Here is a 19,856-nt window from a genome sequence, read left to right as displayed (position 1 = left end):
GGGAGATAGAATCCTGGATGAGAGAGAGACATCCATCCTCCGCCTCCTGCACGCCTCCCACCAGGGATCGAGCCTGCAGCACGGGCATGTGTCCTGACCGGGGATCGAACCGGGGACCTCTTGGTGGTCGGACCCATGTGCCTGTCTTAGAGGGGCCACGCTGACCGGGCCTGTGGCTGGGAGGTGGGCCCCGGCCGGGAGGGGTCCCAGGCGCAGTGGGCAGGCCGTGCCCGGACACCTCTGCCTGGCCATGTCGGCTGGACTGCCTGGGGCACCAGGAAAGACCCTGCTTTCTGAACCCGGCACACCCGGCATTCCTGCCAACCTGGCAGGTGGCCACGGAGCCCGATTTTATAAACTTAAAAAAATATATATTTTATTGATTTTTACAGAGAGGAAGGGAGAGAGACAGAGAGCCAGAAACGTCGATGAGAGAGAAACATCGACCAGCCGCCTCCTGCACATCCCTCACCGGGGATGTGCCCGCAGCCAACGTACATGCCCCTGACCGGAATCGAACCCGGGACCTCTCAGTCCGCAGACCGACGCTCTATCCACTGAGCCAAACCGGTTTCAGCACGGAGCCCGATTTTAAAATGTGGCTTCAGACTATTTCCTGCCGTAAGAGACCTGGCGTCCCGGGGGACTCTGCTCCCCGTTCCAGCCCCGTCCCCTCCGCCCCCTCCTGTGAGGCGCTCTGCAGGGTTCGGGAACGGCCAGAAGCAGCACCCCTGTGTGCACCGTCCCGCAGTCTGCTGGGGCTTGGCGTGCTAGGGCAGCTGCCCACGCTCGCTCTTCCGGTCCTCACTCGCTCACTGAGCGCACAGAACTCCATGCTCTGCCTGTGCCGCCTTCTGTGCAGCTATTCCTCTGCTGACGAATGCTTGGCTATCTCCAGGTTATCTCTGTGACAAGGGAACTGCAACACACAGCTTTCCACCCAGGTGGGGTTTCTAGGACACACAGACGGGAAATCATGCAGCCCCAGGCCCACAATCTGCTACTTGACTGGAACCGCCAGCTCCCCCCGCAGTGGTCAGAAAGAGCCTCTGACTGTCTTTGGAGCGGGAGCCGCACGTCCCCTCACAGTGGCCTGGAATCTGCAGCAAATCACTGGCGGCAGGCACGGGGGCCAATTCGCCGTCGTTTTATGTGGAAAACGAGTCGCCGAGTCCCATGTGCAGGGACCTGACTCCCCCCGGCGACCCCGACAGCCTCCCCTCAGCCCTGGTGCTGCCCCGGAGCCGGCCGCACTGGGCTAAAAACCTCAGCTTTACCGAGCTGTGGCCGATGTCAGCCCTGGTGCTGCCCCGGAGCCGGCTGCACTGGGCTAAAACCTCAGCTTTACCGAGCTGTGGCCGATGTCAGCCCTGGTGCTGCCCCGGAGCCGGCCGCACTGGGCTAAAAACCTCAGCTTTACCGAGCTGTGGCCGATGTCAGCCCTGGTGCTGCCCCGGAGCCGGCCGCACTGGGCTAAAAACCTCAGCTTTACCGAGCTGTGGCCGATGTCAGCCCTGGTGCTGCCCCGGAGCCGCCGCACCGGCTAAAACCAGCGCTTTACCGAGCTGTGGCCGATGTCAGCCCTGGTGCTGCCCCGGAGCCGCTGCACCGGGCTAAAACCAGCGCTTTACCGAGCTGTGGCCGATGCTGTGCAATACACACTCACCGGGGGGCCAGTGCTGCCACACGGCACAGCCCGGGCCACGCTTCCCGGGGGCCACCCCCGCATTCCTGCCACTTTTTACATAAACGACAACCTTGGTGCAGACCTCTGAAAAACAGCCTGGCAGTTACTCAAAAGGTAGAGCATGGAGTTAGCATAAGGCCCAGCGATTCCGCTCCTAGGTCCATACCCAGGAGAGCTAAGAGCACATCCCCACAAATTCAGATATAGGAACGTCCACAGGAGCATCCGTCAGTCACCACAGACAGAAGGTAGAAACAACGTAAGTGTCCATCAACCGATGAATAAACAAAATGTGGTCTATCCACACAATGGAATGTTATCCTATCTAAGAAAGGGAATATGAGAGAGAGGGGAGAGGGGAATGTGGGAAGAGACTGAACATAAAGTGTGCACCTATGGATGAGGACAATGGGGAGTGGGGAAAGGGCAGAGGGTGGGGTGGAACCTGGTGGAGGAGAGCAATGGTGGGGGGGAAAAAAAGGAACATTTGTAATAATATGAACAATAAAAACTTATATTAAAAAAAAAAAAAAAAAAAGTCTTATATGCCGGAAAATACAAAAAAAAAAAAAAAAAGGAAAAAAAAAAAAAAGAGGGAATATGCTAATGGACCATCACACCCTCACGAAAACGGCAGTGACCACAGCCAATGAGGAGGAAATACGTCACTGCTTCCATGCCCTCAAAGATGGTGGCACCCACAGGCACAGGATAGTGGCACCCAGTACCCTCATCCCTGCCAGGGCGGCAGGCGCGCAGTATGCCTGCCTCCGGAGTCCCCCAGTCCTTTCAGCACCCCTGCCACCCACGGCTGGCCCGTGGCGCAAGCAAGCCTCGGATGGTGGCTGCCTGGCCGACGCCCAAGGCACAGGCAAGCCTCGGATGGCGGCGGCTCAGGCACCCAGGGCCGGCAGAGGCTTGCGCTGCCGGCAGTGGCAGCAGCAGAGGTGTGATGGGGCGTCACCTCCTGCCCCTGAGGGCTCCCGGACTGTGAGAGGAGCCCGGCCGGGCGGAGGGATCCCCCTCCAGCACATGAACTTTAGTCATAATAACAAAGAGCTAACATGCTAACGGTTGGGATGCCCCGTAATGCGCAATGACTGGTGGTGGGAGGCTGCCTGGCCACACGCCCCTGGCCCTGTCACCGCCCGCCCGCCCGCCCTCCCTCCCGAGGTGCGGGGCCGGGTGCACTCACGTCTTCACGTAGGGGTCCGAGTAGCCGTTGGCGTCCATGGCGGCCAGGTGAGCGCAGCGCACGATGCCCACCAGCAGGCCCTGCTTCTGCGAGCTGTACTTGAGGGAGATGAGTATGCGGCCGCGCTCCTCCAGGGACTTGTCCTCCGTCTTGTCCACCTGGGGGAGGGGCGGCCACCGAGCCGTCCTCACCGCGTCCCCCTCGGCCACGGCCCGGCCAGCCCCGCGCCCGGCACACGGAGCCCTGAGCGGTGAGGGTCACCCCGGCCCCAGCCCCTGGAAGGCGCTTCCTGGAGGCTCTCGGGGTGCAGGGGGGCCCCCTGGGGAGAACACGGAGGACGGAGCTCTGACACATTCCTAGCCCGGTGGGGGAGTGGTGCAGGGAGCTGGGAGGCAGGTGGGGCTGCCAGGCCTGGGCCCCCTCTGCGGTCACACTCGGCTCTCGGCCTCGCTGCCGGGCTTCCCCACCCCGGTCAGCCTGACCTCCGCTCTGCACCCCCGAGCTCGCCGTTTCCACATTCTGGCCGCTGCTCCCGTGGGCCCTCTCCTTCGCTCCCTGTCACCCGGCACTCCAGCCGGAGCCCCCGCCCCAGGCGCCCGTGAAGTGAAGGGAGACCCACCTCCCCCACGCCCACACCCACACCCAGCGCCCAGAGCAGACAGGGCTCCGATCACAGCATCCCCAGCGCCCAGGCCCGATGCAGCGGGAGGGCGGCCAGGGTGCCCAGCAGCGCCTGCCTCCGGCCGAGGCCTCGCTCCACCGGCACCGAGCTGGTTTGTGTGACGCGTGGAAGTTAAATGCTATACGTGAGCGTCGACGTTTCCAGCTGCTGTTTTTTTTGGGGGGAAGAGGGAATAAGTACTTTGGGCCCTTTCACAGGAAGGCCATTATGTTTACTGAGAACGAAGAGGCTCCCAGACAATGGAAAACCCAGAGGGCAGCATCCACGTGTGTCTGTGTGGCCGGAGCGGGGAACCCTAAACCGCGCTCCTGTGGGCCCTCCGCCCCCGAAACCAGACCCACCAGCTGCCGGTGAATCCAGGGAACTCGGCGAACCCCGATGGCGCCCGGCACAGGCGTGCACTCACCACCCCGTGCGCCGCTCACACCCGCCTCCACGCACAGCGCCCCGCCGGCCCTCGCGCACACAGCCACAGGCTCCCGTCCCCACGGCGGCTGTTCACGCCGGGACAAACCCCGGGACACGGCCATCGTGGGCGTCTGACGTGCCTTTCCGAAGTGACAGAGCCCGTTTGGGAAACTGGGTTACCTGTGGTTAGTGACTAATAATACGACAGAAAGGTCACCCATCACACAGATGCCTGAGTGGGAGGACTCACAGGGGAGCACACCTGATCGAGTTATGCAAGAAGGCGGAGCTGCGGTGCTCTGAGGAGCCTGCGCCCCAGGCCCAGCCCCACACGGGGGGCACCACCGGGCTGTGTCCTCCACGCCCAGACCCTGCCCAGGCCCCGGGGGGATGTCCCCTGAGCACGGGGCTGGAGGAGGGTCAGGTCTCTCAGGGCCCCGGGGCCTCCTGGCCCAGCGCTCCCGCCCCCACAGAGGGAGGGAGAGCCGAGGGACAAACGGGCGGCTCTGGAGGGCTCAGCTGCTGCAGGCGGCCAGGGGTCAAATGGGTTTGTCATCATCTCCAAACAACCGCCATTTCTAGGAAAGAATTACTTTCCGTCTCCGCTGGGACTCTCATGCCTGATGCGTTCCAGCTGAGTTCCCCCGTCCCAGCTGCTCCTCGCAATCCCCAGGTCCTCTGCATCCCAGTTAACGGCCCCTGATCCTGCCAGGTGCTCCGGCCCCGCGTCCAAAACACAGAGCTGCCCGCACTCCGTCCCGGCCCCCGCCCGCCTGGCCTGGGGCACGCTCACCTCCTGCTCCCCACTGGCCCTCTCTCACCTCCTCCCCCCCTGCCCCCCCGCTCTGAGCCCAGAGCGCCCCTCAGATCTCTCAGCCCCTGCGGAGCGCCCTCCCGTGGCCCACCCACTCACGGCGAGGGCCCGAGCCCCTGCCCACCCCAGCCTCGGCTCTCACCTCCCAGGACACCCCCCTGGTCCTCGACCCCTCAGCGGGCGGCTGGCACTGTCCTTCAGCCTTCGCACCTGCTGTTCCCTCCGCCTGGAACACCCCCGCGTGCCTGGCCAGCCCTCCCAGGCCCACATCCCGACCGCCGGCCCCTCGCATGCTTTCCCCTTGGCCTGGACCCCTGTCGCACAGATGACCCCAATGGTCTGTCTCCTGCTCAAGGGTCACGCGGGCCGGGAGGTCTGTCTGTCCCCAGCTCGTGCAGGGAGGCCGGGCGTGCAGCAGGGCCCCACACGTGCGCTCACCGGCAGCTGCTTCTCCAGGCAGATGCTGAAGGCCTTGGTGTGGTTGGGCTTGAGCTTCTTGAGGGGCACGCGCGTCTCCCCGATGAACTCGTTGTGGCGGAACTTGTCCTCGTCGCACACGGAGATCCTGGGGGGAGGCACGGCGGCTCAGACACTCCGCTGAGGGGGGTTGTGGGTGCGGGCGGGGGCGGGGGCGGAGTGGGGGGCGGGGCGGAGTGGGGGCGGGGCCGGGGGGGGGCCTGCGGCCGGGGCCTCACCCACCGCAGGGTCTTTCGGATCATGTCTTCGTCCGTGATCCCGTAGTAAGTGAGGGTCTCGTTCCACGTGGGGTTCAGCGTGTTTCGGAGAGTTTTTGTTCTGAGCTTATTTGCCTGGAGAAGGGGAGAGGGAGAGAGTGAGGGAGAGGGGGAGAGGGGAAGGGGAGAGGGAGAGAGAGAGAGGGGGAGAGGGGGAGAGGGAGAGAGGGAAAGGGGGAGAGGGAGAGAGGGGGAAAGGGAGAGGGGGAGAGGGGGAGAGGGGGAGAGGGAGAGAGGGGGGGGAGAGAGGGCGAGGGGGAGAAAGAAAGAGGAGAGAGGGAGAGAGAGGGAGAAAGGGAGAGGGGGAGAGGGAGAGAAAGAGAGAGAGGGGAGAGAGAAAGGGAGGAGGGAAGGAGAGAGAAATCCTGTGAGCAGGACGAAGTGCGGTGGGCAGGATGATGGCCCTGAGCCTGGGTCGGCTCTTACACGGAGGTGGGAATTAAAGGTCTTAGCTGACACTGAAGCCCGGCTGGTGTGGCTCAGTGGTTGAGCATCACCCTATGAACCGGGGGTCACGGTTCGTTTCCCAGTCAGGGGTGTGCAGGTGGCCGCTGATCAATGATTCCCATCATCGATGTTTCTATCTCCCTCTCCCTCTCCCTCTCTGAAATCAATAAAAATGTCTTAAATAAAATTGCCTTAAAAAAACAAACCAAAAAAAAAGGGAGGTTGTCTAGGTCAGTGTTTCCCAACCTTCTCTCATGATGAGAATCACCTGGTGGAGTTGTTAAAACACAGATTCCTGAATCCCAACTAAGAAGTGCTAAACTAGAATTTTTGAGAACATATAGGTAAAATTGCATACCTAACTTAGTGCTCTGTATATAACATCTGTGTTAGAGCACCAGTTAAGTATACAATTTTACCTATATGTTCCCAAAAATTCTAGTTTAGCACTTCTTAGTTGGGATTCAGGAATCTGTGTTTTAACAACTCCACCAGGTGATTCTCATCATGGGAGAAGGTTGGGAAACACTGGTCTAGGTGACCTGGGCGGGTCCAATGAAATCACAGGGTCCTTAGAACAGGGGAGAGGTCAGAGGGCAGAGGGAGATGATGCTGGTGGCGCGGCCTGTTAAACTGGGAAGGGCTGGGATATGGCTTCTCCTTCGGAGGCCCCACAGCCCTGTAGCACCCGGGTTAGCCCAGAGGGACCGAGCCACAGAGCGACGGTGAGAAGCTGCTCTGGTGGCAGACGCGTCCCGGCATCCTGGGCGCTGCCACGGAGGCCCTGCACCCGGTGTGTGCGTGTGTATGTATGTATATGTGTGCACATGTGCGCGTGTACGTGCGTATGTATGTATGTGCGTGCGCGTGTGTGTGTGTGTGTGTGTGTGTGTGTGTGTGTGTGGCGGGGTTGGCGGGATTCCTCCCTTACCCCCCGGCCTCTGCCCAGGCTGCCCCTCTGCCTGGACGCCCCTTCCCCGGAGAACGCCTGCCGGCACCTGCCCAGCTGCCATGTCACACGTCCTCCTGCTCCTGGTTCTCACCCTCCGCACCTCGGGCCCTTCAGACCCTGCGCCCCGGCCCTCTCCACGCCAGGCCCAGGCTGAGGCAGGCAGGCAGGCCGGGTCACGTCCCAGCTCCACACGTGCGTGAGCGCTGGGGCTCAGCCCCGTCCCCGTGTGAGGCTCCCGCTGTAAGGGCCGCACGGGGACAGCTGGCGTTCCGGAAACTTCTTCACCAGGAGACTTCCCTTTGTAAACACCGCCCGCTCGGAAAGCCCTGCGGGGTCCCCACAGCTCCCCCGGGCACGGCCACTCTGGGCCCCGGGAGCCTAAGGCTACGGCCATTGAGCTGGACTCGGCACATTCCCCGGCCACACGCCCAGCCCAGGCCGGCCGCCCGCAGCAGAGGCGGCGCAGGCTGGTGGGGACCCCGCCTCCCCTCCGGCAGCCCCTCCCAGCGGGGACGGAGCCGCCTGGCCCAGCAGCCTGTGGCAGCTCAGCGGGGCCAGCTCCCCGCTGCCTCTTCCTCCCCTCAGGCCCTGAGGGCTCCCGAGAGGCCGGACAGGACGTGTCCCCGGCTGTGCGGCTCCCCTCCCGGTCCCCGGCTCCCACTGCGCTCCGTGGGAGCAGAGCCGGGGCCTCCAGCCGAGTCCCTGGGAGGTGAGGGCGGGCCCATCGGCCCGCAGGGCTCAGGGTGGGAGCTGGGCGCGGTCCTGGTGCCCCAGCCGCGGCTGGCAGAGCTGTCGGCAGCAGGACCCCCTTACCTTACTGGCCCCCGGCGGCAGGACCCCCTTACCTTACTGGCCCCGGGCGGCAGGACCCCCTTACCTTACTGGCCCCCGGCGGCAGGGCCCCCTTACCTTACTGGCCCCCGGCGGCAGGACCCCCTTACCTTACTGGCCCCGGGCGGCAGGGCCCCCTTACCTTACTGGCCCCCGGCGGCAGGGCCCCCTTACCTTACTGGTCCCCGGCGGCAGGGCCCCCTTACCTTACTGGCCCCCGGCGGCAGGGCCCCCTTACCTTACTGGCCCCGGGCGGCAGGGCCCCCTTACCTTACTGGCCCCCGGCGGCAGGGCCCCCTTACCTTACTGGCCCCCGGCAGCAGGTGCAGCTTGACGTAGGGGTCGGCCAGCCCGTTGTGGTCCATCGGCTTCAGGCCCTGAGCGGAGGACACAAGGTGTGACGGGCGCGGGGACGCGAGCAGCCGGGCTCCGGGCGCCTGGTCAGCAGCTCCCCTCGTTCCCGCGGCACCGGCTGAGCCCGTCCCTGACCCCTGACCGTCCTCACGGGGGCGCCCCCCGGATGGGGCGGGAGGGTGCTGGTGCCACCTCCCCCCAGCGCCCTTCTCCTAACCTTCCCCTGCAGGAGGCCCTCAGCACCTCAGCACCCTTCCTCCCCCGCCCCGCTCCCCAACAAAACTCCCCTCTGACCCTGCACCCTCGCTGCCTGTCCCCTCAGCCACACCCTTCCCTCGGGGCTCCTGGAGACCAGGCCCCTCTGTCTGTGTCCGTGTTCTCCCCCTCTCTCTCTCTCCCTCTCTCTCTCTCTCTCTCTCTCTCTCTCTCTCTCTCTCCCTCCCTCCCTCCCTCTCCCTCCCTCCCTCCCTCCCTCCCTCTCTCTCTCTCCCTCCCTCCCTCCCCCCCCTCTCTGCCACAGCTCCCTGTGTGCATGCTGTGGATGCTGTGGAGGCCACGCAGCTCGCCGGCTGCCCACGGAGGGTCCCTCCACCAGGTGGCAGCGCTCACCCACACTGGACAGCCGGTGCCCAGGGAGCCGTGAGCCCTGAGTGGAGGGGCTCAGCTCACCTCACGCCTGCTCCCGGGTCTGAAATTGGGTTTTCTCCTCCTGGGCGGGTGCAGGGAAGGAGGGAGCGGGCGTGGCAGGTGCAGGCCGAGCCGGCAGCCCCAGCAGAGCCGCTGGCTGGCCGCTCATGCCCGGCCGCTCTCAGGGGCTGCGCTCTCCGCCCGGCTCCCACCCTGGGGCGCCGCCGCCCGCCCTGCGTCTGGGAGGGGCCCGGGCTGTAGAGCGGCCTGGGTAAGGGGGGCGGGGTCTCGGGGTCTCCTGGGCCTCAGTTTGGCGTCTGTAAAAGGGGTGAGTCACCGCCCAGGTGGGAGTGAGCGCTGAGGAGGTTAATGCTGACCAAGGGCCTGGACATCGGGGGCTGCTCCCCTCTCCCGCCGTGCTAGCTCCCCCACCCCGGGGAGAAGCCGGAGGAGGGTGGAGGGCCGGGGCAGCTGCGCTCTGCCCCGCAGGCTGGCTCCGAGGCCCTGGTGCACCGTGGCAACCAGCAGCCCTTCAAACACAGGCTCTCCCAGCTCCGGCCTGCCCCCCGTTAGGCCAGGCTGGAGGTCAGTTTCCCCAGCTCCTCTGTGGGTCCGAGGCCCACGTGTCCATGCGTGTGGGTGGGGCCTCCCCCTGGCACCGCCCTCGGGACCTAATCACGTCCCGCTCGCCCACCACGCCGGTGGGGAGGATCAGCCCATTTTACAGATGAGCAAACTGAGGCTGCCGTGCTGACTCGGGGGGAAGGCGGCCAACATGGGGTCCAGGCCAGGACCTCTGTTTTCCTCCCAGAGTCCCCGGAGGGCTCTGCCTGTCAGCCCTGCCTCAGCCTCCTCCCCAACCACCACCCAGAGCCGCAGCTCCGCCCAGCCCTGCAACACCCCTGCCCGCAGACCTGGACCGGGGAGCTGCACGGCTCAGGGTCCTCCCACCCGCCCTCAAACGCCTTGTGTGACACACTCCTACATGCGCGCGCACACACACACACACACACACGTGTGTGCACACACGTCTGTCCTCTAGCCTGGGCACCTGCACAGAGCTGGTGGAGGGAGAGGGAGGGGTCTGTTTGAACTTCGCGCTCTGCACACAGCTGGGGTCACCAGACTGTGTACCAGGGGCAGGTTGGGAGCGCTGGGCCGGCCCCGCATCCCTGCCCACAGCTCCCCTGCCCGCAGCCCCCGGAGGACGGCTCCGGATGGAGCGAGCAGGCCCGCAGGGCCCAACGAGGGCCCGGGCCAGAGCGGACGCAGAGCGGGAGGCGGGCAGAAAGGCCGGCAGGTGGGGGTTGGGGGTGCGGCCTGGGCCCAGGCAGCATCTGGCTCTGAGCCGGGCCCAGGCCCTCCCACGGCTCTGCCTCTACCGGGGGCTGGCGGAGGCTCTGGCGGAGGCTCTGGCGGAGGCCCTAGCGGGCTGTGCACGGCCTTACCTCCCTCCCCGAGGGCGGGCGCCATGTGTGGGGCTGAGAACACAGCTGAGCCAGCCAAGCCGGGGCAGGCCCACCCACGGCCCAACCGAGAACGGGGTCAGGCGCCCACGCCGACACTGACCCGCCTGGCGCCTGGCGTGGCCTCAGCGCCCAGAGCGGCCCCCTTCCCGCTCCCTCAGCCCCCTCCCAGCTGAGGGGCCTCTGCTCCCCGAAAGCCCGCCCAGGCCTCCCCTCGCACCCTCCTCTCCTCCTGGCCCTGCTCCTTCCCCATCGCCTCCCTCCCTCCAGGGCTCTGAGGGCAGCTGAGAGGGTTAGGCAGACCCCCTCCCCCAGGGGGCGGAGGACACCCCCGCCCGCCCGGAGCCGGCCTACCTTGGCCTTGCCGATGGTGCAGTGCAGCGCGTTGTTCTCCTGGTCGTACAGGAGGCTGAAGTCCAGCGTGCCCAGGGCGGCTGCGGACAGAGGGCCCGGTCAGCACCGGCCACGCGGGGAGGCGGCACCCGGGGACGCTGCCCCCTCTGCCAGCTCCCCAGTCCCCCACGCCCGCCCGCCCGGCAGGGAGGACCGGCCCCCCACCTTCTAGGTGAGGGGCCGCGGCTCCGAGAGGCTGGGCCAGCCACCCCGCTGTCATGAACAGAGGCCCCGGAGTCAGACCCCGGAGGCCAGCTGCACGGCCCAGGCCCCTAGCCTCCGCCCATGGTCTAACCCACCGCTGGCCCAGCGTGGCCCCCACACGTCCTGGGCGCGCAGGGGAGGGGTTCCTGCCCTCCTCGAGCAGCTGACCGTCTGGGCTCCAGCCTCGGTTTCCCTCTGAGGGATGACTGAGCGGGCGGGAGACCAGGCTGTGCGGCTGCCGGCCGGGCAGGCTGGCCGTCTGACCCCCTCACCACCTCCCCGCACTCGGGGCAGCTCCCCGGCTCCGGTCCCTGGGGGCTGGCAGTTGCGGAGGCGCCAGCTGTATCCTCCGAGCCCAGGGGGCGGGCGAGCCCAGGGCGGCAGAGAACTCGGCGTCACCGGGTGCAGCTGCCCCGCTCCGGGCGATCATGGCAGCTGCGGCCTCCGCGTCCACGTGGCCCCCAGCCTGAGGAGAGCCGAGGTGGGGCAGACCTCGGGGCAAGCCCTGCACCGCAGAGCACACCTTCATGGGGTGTCTCCAGAAGCCCAGATCCTGCTGGAAGCCTGCTGGGCTGGCCAACTGGCATCTCATTCACTCATTCATTCATTCACTCATTCATTCCTTCCTTGCCGAGCGTCTACAACATGCACCCTCTCGGGATGGAGGTACTGAGGCATGGCTCCCTCCCCCAGGAAAGCACGGCCTGATGGGAGGAACGGATGGAAAGGATTTGCCATGGCAGATTCGGGGGCCCAGGGGGAGGGGTGATGCCAGATCTTGATGTGAACTGCGGCAATCAGGGAATGCTTCCTGGAGGAGGGGGCGCTTCCATGGGGCTGGGAGGCTGGAGCGGGGCTGGGGGAGGTCAGGCACCCAACACGGGGCTAGATCCAAAGATGGCCTGCTGGCCACGTCCGGCCACCGAAGTCTGAGCCACGGCACCTGCTCACCAGAACACGGCAGAGGGCAGTGGGTGTCACAGGGACCATGCTGCCCGCCGATCCCTGGGCTCACACAGGGGCCCAGGCCCGGCAGAGTTATTTAAAAAAAAATTGATTTCAGAGAGGAAGAGAGAGATAGAAACATCAATGATGAGAGAGGATCACTGATCGGCTGCCTCCTGCACACCCCCTCCTGAGGATGGAGCCCACAACCTGGGCATGTGCCCTGACCGGGAATCGAACCATCGAACCTCGACCTCCTGGTTCATAGGTCGGTGCTCAACCACTGAGCCACGCTGACTGGGCGCTGGCAGGTGTGTCTTGCTCTGTAGTTCCTAACCCAGAGCAAGGCACCCGCTAAGCATCTCCGTTCCCGCCTGGAGGGCACGTGGCCCCGGGTTCAAATCCCGCCTCTGCACTTCCCTGCTGTGTGGCCTCTGGCAGCGTATCAGGCCGCTCTCTGCCTCAGTTTCCTCCGTAAGACCCACCTCCCGGCATCATGCTTTAGAACACGCCGGGACACAGCGAGCGCGGCAGATAATTATAGACGAGCAGAGCCGTTCCGGTGACTTTTCTAGAAAACTGTACTTGCCCCGCTGAGACTCCTTCTGGGATGAACTCGTTCCAAACTGGATCACTCCCCTCCCTGGCGGCGCTGGGGGCGTGGAAGACGCCACCGGCCACTCACACGCTCCCGCTGCCCTGAGTCATCGCTATGGCGACGGTGGCTGCTCCGTCACCGGCACAGACACGGGAGGGGGCAGACGGTCCCTCCACCAGTGACCCCGGCGGCCACTCTTTCCGAGGTTCTCCTCCTTGTTCTGCACCCGGCATTGCCACCGGCTTCAAACTCCTGTTCCAGGACGCGCACCTGCCAGCACGGCTCCCTCCGAGTCAATAGCTACTGGCTTGGCTCCGTGGTCGGCAAACTGCGGCTCGCGAGCCACACGCGGCTCTTTGGCCCCTTGAGTGTGGCTCTTCCACAAAATACCAGGCCTGGGCGAGTCTGTGTTGAAGAAGTGGCGTTAGAAGAAGTTTAAGTTGAAAGAATGTGGCTCCCCACAGAAATTTCAATCGTTGTGCTGTTGATGCTTGGCTCTGTGGACGAATGAATGAGTTTGCCGACCACTGGCTTGGCCTAGGAAGCCAGGTGAGGATGCTTGTTAGAACCGCGTCCAAACGAAGGGGCTTTCTCCTGAGTGGACTGCGGCTCTGAGGCTGCCAGTGTCTGGCCTCTGGCTGCTGCACTCCCAGCTCCCCGCGAGGGGGCACGGGAGGGACCATCACCACGCCTCTGACACCCACCACCGTCCAGGCTTCTGTGACGATCGTCTCTGAAGCTGTTCCGTCCGGGCCTCCCGCAGTGTGCTAACCCATCAGCCTCCCGAGCGCAGGGACCGAGCCTGGGCACCGGCAGAGAGCAGATGTGCCACCCTCATGGCCGGTCCGCTCAGACCAGCGCCCTCCGCAGCCGCTCTCGGTGTGATGCCCGCACGGTAACACGCCCCCCGGGCCCCCTGAGGCTCCCCAGAGAAGCCGAGCCGGTGAGGAGCCCCTTCCGCCGGGTCCCCGGACACCCCCGGCTGAGGAGGCCCGCGCCGCTCAGGGGGACGGACGGACGGACGGACACCTGTTACCGCTTTCCCGGGAGGTACGACAAGGCTAGCGTCGCCCCGGGCGAGGCTGCGAGCTCCTTTGAACTCCGATGTGAGTTTTGTAAGAAACAGAGGTGTATACAGAAGCTCAGCCACCGCCCTGAGAGCCGCGCGGCGACGGGAGCTCTCTCGGGGAGGGTGTGGCCCAAAGGCTCCATCCCCATTCGGAGAAGCGAGGCTCAGAGAGGGGAGGCGACCCGCTCCGGGCGGCACAGCACAGCCGGACGCAGAGTCCAGCCCCTTCGCGGCCGCCCTGACGGCTCCCGCCCCACAGCCCCGGGCCTCGGGAGCCCTGACGGCTCCCGCCCCGCAGCCCCGGGCCTCGGGAGCCCTGACGGCTCCCGCCCCGCAGCCCCGGGCCTCGGGAGCCCTGACGGCTCCCGCCCGCAGCCCCGGGCCTCGGGAGCCCTGACGGCTCCCGCCCCGCAGCCCCGGGCCTCGGGAGCCCTGACGGCTCCCGCCCGCAGCCCCGGGCCTCGGGAGCCCTGACGGCTCCCGCCCGCAGCCCCGGGCCTCGGGAACGTTTGCCTGCCGCTCAGCTGAGCAGGCCTCTCAGGAGGACGCCCGGGGAGAGCAGAGGAGTGCAGAGCCGCTCTCGGGCCGGGAAGGGCTCGGCCGTGCCCTGCACCGGGGCCTCCGGGTCAGACATGCCCCCGGGCTGGGGGTGCGGGTGCGGAGGGCCCTCAGGGCAGGGGAAGGTGCTGGTCTGGGTGAGTCGCTCAGATCGCAGGTCGTGGCGGAGTTTACATCCGGGGACAGATAACGAGGGCGGGTCACTAATGGGCCAGGAGAGCTGTCACCGCTTGCTGGCGATGACAGAGCCTAATGGGGCGAATCCGAGCCCCCGTCCGCTCCTCTGAGGCCGAAGGTCCCTCTGCTCGGCCGGTGGAGACCAACGGCATCAATGTGACCTTGGTTTGCACTTGGGCTTTCCTCACAGGACACCCTTGGGCATAGGAAATAGGCCCTGTGTTTTTTTTGTTGTTGTTGTTTTTTTTAAAGAAAAATATCAGCCTCTCAGAGTTTTAAAAACCTATGGCAAATAGAGACAGTAAAGCAACAAGCAGACTGTCACATTACAGCGGGGAGGGGAGGGAGATCTGGGGGAGATAAGAGATCAACCGAAGGACTTGTATACCTGCATATAAGTACAACCTATGGACACAAAACTCTGGGGAGGGAGGGTTTGTATGGGGGGGGGGCAAAAAAATCAATAAAATATATTTTTTTAAAAAAGTTATCATACAGAGAGTATGCAACCAAAAACAGGAAAAAGAGTATTCAAGAGGTATAGAATGCAACTTTTCATGGTTTTGTTATGTGTGTGGTATTTGTCACCTTCCAAAAAATTTATAATTTGTTGTGATTTCTTTTTCCAATCTAACTAAATACATATTCACTTTCATATCTAAAAAAAATAAAATAAAAACCTATGGCAAGAGCCACACACACGATCGAGCCTGAACCAAAAGCATTCTGTAGTTGGGGAAACTGAGGCGCCGAGCTGAGCACTGCAAGGGGCCAAAGCAGAATGAGCCGTACGCCCGCCTCCAGGCGCTCGGCAGCAGAGGGCGGGCTGCTTTCCACCTGCCGTGCCCCTGCGTTACGTGCCCCCGCTCTCCGCCGCCTCCTGGACTCACCGCACCCTCCTCAGGTGGCATCCAAGGCCCTCAGTTCCTCTGAGATGGGACGGCTGTGGCCTTGACATTCATCTTTCCCTGACTCCAGCCCCTTCACCTACACCTGCCCCCGCGCTGGGCAGTTCCTCCACCAGGAGCACCGCCCCTCCTCCCTCCACTTCACCCGTCTGCCTCCTCCCGCCTTCCCTCCAGCCTCTGAGCGGAGTCTTCCCTGTGCCTGGCATTGGGCTCCTGCCCTCCTGCCCTCCCTGCGGGGCTGTGTGTGCCGTTTGAGTTCCATCAACTCCCTGGCGACAGAGCCTGTGTCCCCGTCATCCTGGGGCCTCTGTGCCCAGCACAGTGCCTGGCACGGAGCTGGCCCCGAGGAGGTGGACGCGTAAGAACAGGGGCCGGGCAGACCGCGGCTGGTCGGAGGAAGGAATGGCTGCTGTGGGCCCGGGAAGCGGCCGGCGGCGGAGGGCCTTCGGGGCAGCCTACCCGCGACCCCCGCCCCTTCCTTGCTCCGGGCCTGCCTGGCCTCAGCCCTGCCCCGCCCGGCGGGGTCCGCACGGCCGGCCGTGGCATACGTAAACACGGGCACGGGATGCCATCCTGGCCGGGGAGGCAGAAACACGGGTCTCCGAGGACCCTGGAGAGATTTCTCACTCTTCAACTGGCCCCTGGGAGAGGAAACGGACCCTTATCCACGTTGGGATCCGGCCCGGCCGGCGGACCTCAGGGGTGAGCATCGACCTATGGACCGGAGGTTGAGGGTTAATTCCGAATCGGAGCTCGTGCTGGGTCCAGTGTTGGGTGTGCAGTGCAGGAGGCAGCCGGTCCACGTACTCTCTCATCACTGATGTTTCTCCTTCTCTCTCCCTCTCCCACCTCCCTTCCTCTCCGGAGTCAATAAAAACACATCCATTTTTAAAGCGGGAGGGCCCTGTTACTGCACCTGACGGCTGGATCTGCAGCGGCCGCCGTGGGCCATGAGGGAGGCCGGCCTGTGAGGACATGGGCGTGGCCTCGCGGACAGACAGACGGAACCACGCTCCTGCTGTTGCTGCCGAGCTGCCGTGTGCAGGGGCCCAGTGCCACCACCCTCCGCAGGTGCCCGGTGCGGCCACCCTCAGCAGTCCGCAGTGCCGAACACATCGGAGTTTCCTGTTACTTGCCACCCAGAGCCTCCTCGTTGTTCCAGCTCCGAAGGACGGCCGGGGTCCCACAGGAGGAGAGTGGGGCGGGGGGGAGAGGCACACAGGGAGGGTGGGCCCCGGGGCCCGTGCGGAGGGCAGCAGGCCTCAGAGGCCAGCTCAGGGAGACGCACTGCGGGCCCCGGGGAGAGGGCACCTCTCCCTCCGGCACTCACTGCCTCTCCTCCCCGGCAGCACGCCTCTGCTCGGTCAGCGTGGGACGTGCCCACGGGGTGCTCGGGCCCCGAGGTGCCTTACGAGGATGAGCTTTCCAGGGGAGGAAGACAAGGCCGAGCAGACACACCGCGCTCCGCTCCGGGCCCCGGACAGCAGACCAACCGCCCTCATTTCTTCTTGTGAGGAGAGAGCTAATCCAATAATTAGGGCAGCGAATAGCATAACCCTGGCTGAAGCTGTAAGGAACCATCTGGCCTGAATCATTCCGGCTTATCCCGGGGATCTGGCCCTCAGAGCCGAGCGGCGGCGGCGGCGGGGCCCGGGTACCGGGTGGAGAGCAATTCAGCCCAGACCTTGTCCCCCGGCGGCGACAGGAGCCAGGGTTTCTGGGTGCCCGTGCCCGTGGTGTGTGCTCGGCCCCCGAGGGTGGGCTGCCCCTTGAAGGGGATGGAGGAGCCCACGCTGGCCCCAGCTCAGCCACACTCTCTCCTCCGTAGCTCTTTCCGGCAGAGAGCCCTGGCGACGGGCGTGACCGGCTCCCGGTCCAGGCTGGCAGGGCGGTGCCCAGGGGCGCCCCGGACCCTGAGGGCGTCTGTCTCCTGTGGGGACACATGGGCGCTGTGGGCCCGGGCCCAGCCCCGCTGCCCCTCTGTCTGCTGTGAGGACAGAGGAGCGCTGAGCTGACGGCTGGAGAGCTGGCGGCTGGCCCGGCCTGGGAATTGTCCGGCCCCCCCCTGCCCGCGGGTTCGGGGACGGCGAAAGAAACGCCATGTTTCTCACCTCCGCTGTATGTCCCCCAGAGGACCCCGGGCACCTGGAGGGCTGCCTGACGCCTGGCAGAAGCCCTGCCTGCCCCCCCCCCCCCGCCTCTCTCCGGGGGGGAAGGAAAAATGCTGCAAACAGAACGGGTTCCCCATCCCTTCTTCCCGAGGCGACTTCGGACTCAGCACATCCAGAGGGGGGCCTGGGGCCCAGTTAGGGCCGCCCAGAGGCACGGCAGGAGAGGGGGTGCGGGTGCCTGTGCCAGGGCGCCAGGAACTGGGGGTGGGGAAGAGCCAGGCACAGCCCCCAGGCCAATCAGCTCCCCAATTCCATTTCCCCGGCGGGCAGAGAAGAGGGGGGAGAGGACTGCTCCCCTCCCAGGCCGGTAGGGGGGGTGGGGGGGAAGCAGGGCCTCAGTACCCAGCCTCCGGCTGCAGGGCTGTGGTCCAGGCCCAGAGAAAGTGCACAGAGGGCAGTTTTCCCGCACAGGCCCGGCTCTGACCGCCTCAGCTGATGGCTTCTGGGCTCACTCCTCTGGGCCTCCTGGGTAGGGCGATGGGTGACCGCCCCCCCCCCCCCCCCCCCCGGGCTGAGCACCCCCCATCGGCGTCAGAGGCACAGTGTAGGCTGCAGGCCACGCCAGCCCCCCAGGCCCCCAGCCCGAGGCCCGCAGCCACCCTCGCTGCGCTGCGCGGGAAGTGGGGAGGGAGGATGGGGCGCGGGGGGCCTTGGCGACGCCCGCGGGCGACCCCCGCTCCAAAGGTCCCCATCCCGGGCCAGGCGGGGTCTGGCGCCGGTTCCAGGGCGGAGGATGACGTGGCCGGGCCACAGCGGGGCTGGGGGCCGCGCAAACGGCGCTCCCGCTCCCATCGCGCTGGAACCTACTGAGCGCGGGCAGCGGCCTCCCCACCCTCCGTGTCCCCCGCGGTCCGGGCGGGCGGGGCGGGCACCCTCAGAGGCGGGAAAGGCGCCCGGAGCGCCCGCCGGCCTCGGCCCCGGGACCCGGGTGCCCGCCTGCTCGCTGGGCTCGGGGCTCGGTCCCGGGAGGAGGCGGCGCGGGCTGGGGGGCCCCTCCCGGCCGGCGGGGCGGGGGGCGGGGAGCGGGGAGCGGGGAGCGGGCGTAACAGGTGGCGAAGGCCGGCGGCCCGAGCGCAGCGGCGGGGTCCGCGCACCCGCAGGAGCCGCCAAGGTTTCCCCAAAGACAACGGCCCCGCCGCCGCGGCCCCCGCCCCGCGCGCCGGCCAAGCCCGCAACACTGCCGCGCCCGGAGCCCCGGGCCCACCGGGAGGCCGCCCGGCCCGGCCCGGCCCCGGCCCCCTCCTCCTCCTCCCGCGCCCCGGCCCCGAGCCGCCCGCGGCCGCGCCCCGCACGGAGCTCCGGCAGCGGCAGCAACTGGTGTCTCCCGGGCGCGCTCCGCCTTCCCGGGAACAAAGCCGCCGCCGCGCCGCGCTCCAGCCACACGGGGTGCGGGCGGGCTGCGGGAGCCGGGCCTCGGGGACGGGACACCCCAGGGGGCGCCCCCAAGCCCCCCCACTCGAGCGGCGCGGGCGGCGGGAGGGGCGCGGGGACCGGGCGGCGGGCCGGGGCCGGGGGCGGCGGAGGGCGCAGCGGCACTCACTGCAGTCGTCGGAGTCGTAGCCGTCGGCGTCCGGCTCCTCCTCGGGCGGCTTGGCGGGCGGCCGCGCGGGGCCGGGGCCGGGGCCGGCGCCGTAGGCTCCGAAGAGCTGGTCCACGTCCTCCTCGTCGTCGCGGGCGCCGTCGGCGGGGCTGCGGCGGCCGGCGGCGGGGGCGGCCGGGGGCGCGGCGGCGCGGGGCGCGGCGGCGGGCAGGCCGCGCGGGAAGCGGGGGAAGTAGTCGGAGATCTGCTTGATGGGCCGGATGGGGCCGGGGCACACGTCGATGGCCATGTGCTCCTGGATGCTGATGGTCGCCTTCTCGCCGCGCCGCCGGAGGGTCATGCAGGCGGCGCGGCCCCGCCCGGCCCGGCCCGGCCCGGTGTGGCGCAGCCCGGCCGGGGCCCGGCACCGGCGGAGCGCGGAGGGCGGCGGCGCCCCGGGACGGCGCTGGCGCGGCGGCTGCTCGGCGGCGGCGGCGAGTGAGCGCGGGGGCGGCGGCGGGGGCGGGCCCAGCGCGTCACCGGGCGGCAGCCGAGCGGCGCGGGCGGCGCGGAGCCGGAGCCGGAGCCGGAGCAGCCGGAGCCGAGCGAGCCGAGCCGCGCTCCCCGGCGCTCACCCCGCGCGCCGCCGGCCGGACCCCGCGCGCGCCCCCGGGAGGGAGGCAGGGCCGCCGGGAGCCGCCCCGCGCGCCGCGGTCCAGGACGAGCGGGGAGCGGGGCGCGCAGGACGCACACCGCCCGCTCCCGCCCGTGCCAGCGCCGGCGGGGTCCGTTCCTCCTCACAGGACACACGCAGTGTGCAAGGGCGTTCCAAACGCACAGCGGGTGTGCACACTTGGCGGGAGTGTCCACGAGCCCCGAGCTCATATCTCTGCAGGACACACACACACACACACACACCAACATAGGTGTCCACACAGAGTGGGTTGAGAACACCTCTATCTAGCATAACACACGCACACATGGCACAGAGGTGGGCAGGGGGCTGGGCACAGTCCTCCATGCCTCCAAGCACACCCACCAGGGCACACAAACACCCCATAGACGTGGTGAAGGATTCTGCACAGATATCTCCCCCCCCCCCCCACAACACACACAC

At 66.7% G+C, this 19,856-nt stretch overlaps 1 protein-coding gene across 2 annotated transcripts in view; it reads right to left on the bottom strand.

Annotated features, from left to right (window-relative positions):
• Positions 1-19,507, bottom strand: part of DOC2B (double C2 domain beta) — a 30,155-nt gene extending 10,648 nt beyond the window's left edge. The window contains exons 1-6 of one of the 2 annotated variants that reach the window (XM_084863014.1): positions 18,761-19,507; positions 10,552-10,631; positions 8,053-8,127; positions 5,486-5,595; positions 5,225-5,351; positions 2,883-3,040 (exon numbers count right to left, since the gene is read on the bottom strand). In XM_084863014.1, the coding sequence (XP_084719140.1) occupies positions 2,883-3,040; positions 5,225-5,351; positions 5,486-5,595; positions 8,053-8,127; positions 10,552-10,631; positions 18,761-19,100 (890 nt within the window). In that variant the 5' untranslated portion in view covers positions 19,101-19,507. The remainder of the gene's footprint in view (positions 1-2,882; positions 3,041-5,224; positions 5,352-5,485; positions 5,596-8,052; positions 8,128-10,551; positions 10,632-18,760) is intronic. The other variant, XM_084863015.1, reaches the window with a different exon arrangement.
• Between the last annotated feature and the right edge of the window lie 349 nt (positions 19,508-19,856).

This window comes from Pipistrellus hanaki (genome assembly GCF_964339955.1).
Source record: "Pipistrellus hanaki genome assembly, chromosome: 16".
NCBI classification, from domain to species: domain Eukaryota; kingdom Metazoa; phylum Chordata; class Mammalia; order Chiroptera; family Vespertilionidae; genus Pipistrellus; species Pipistrellus hanaki.
This window is presented reverse-complemented; position numbering and strand designations above follow the sequence as displayed.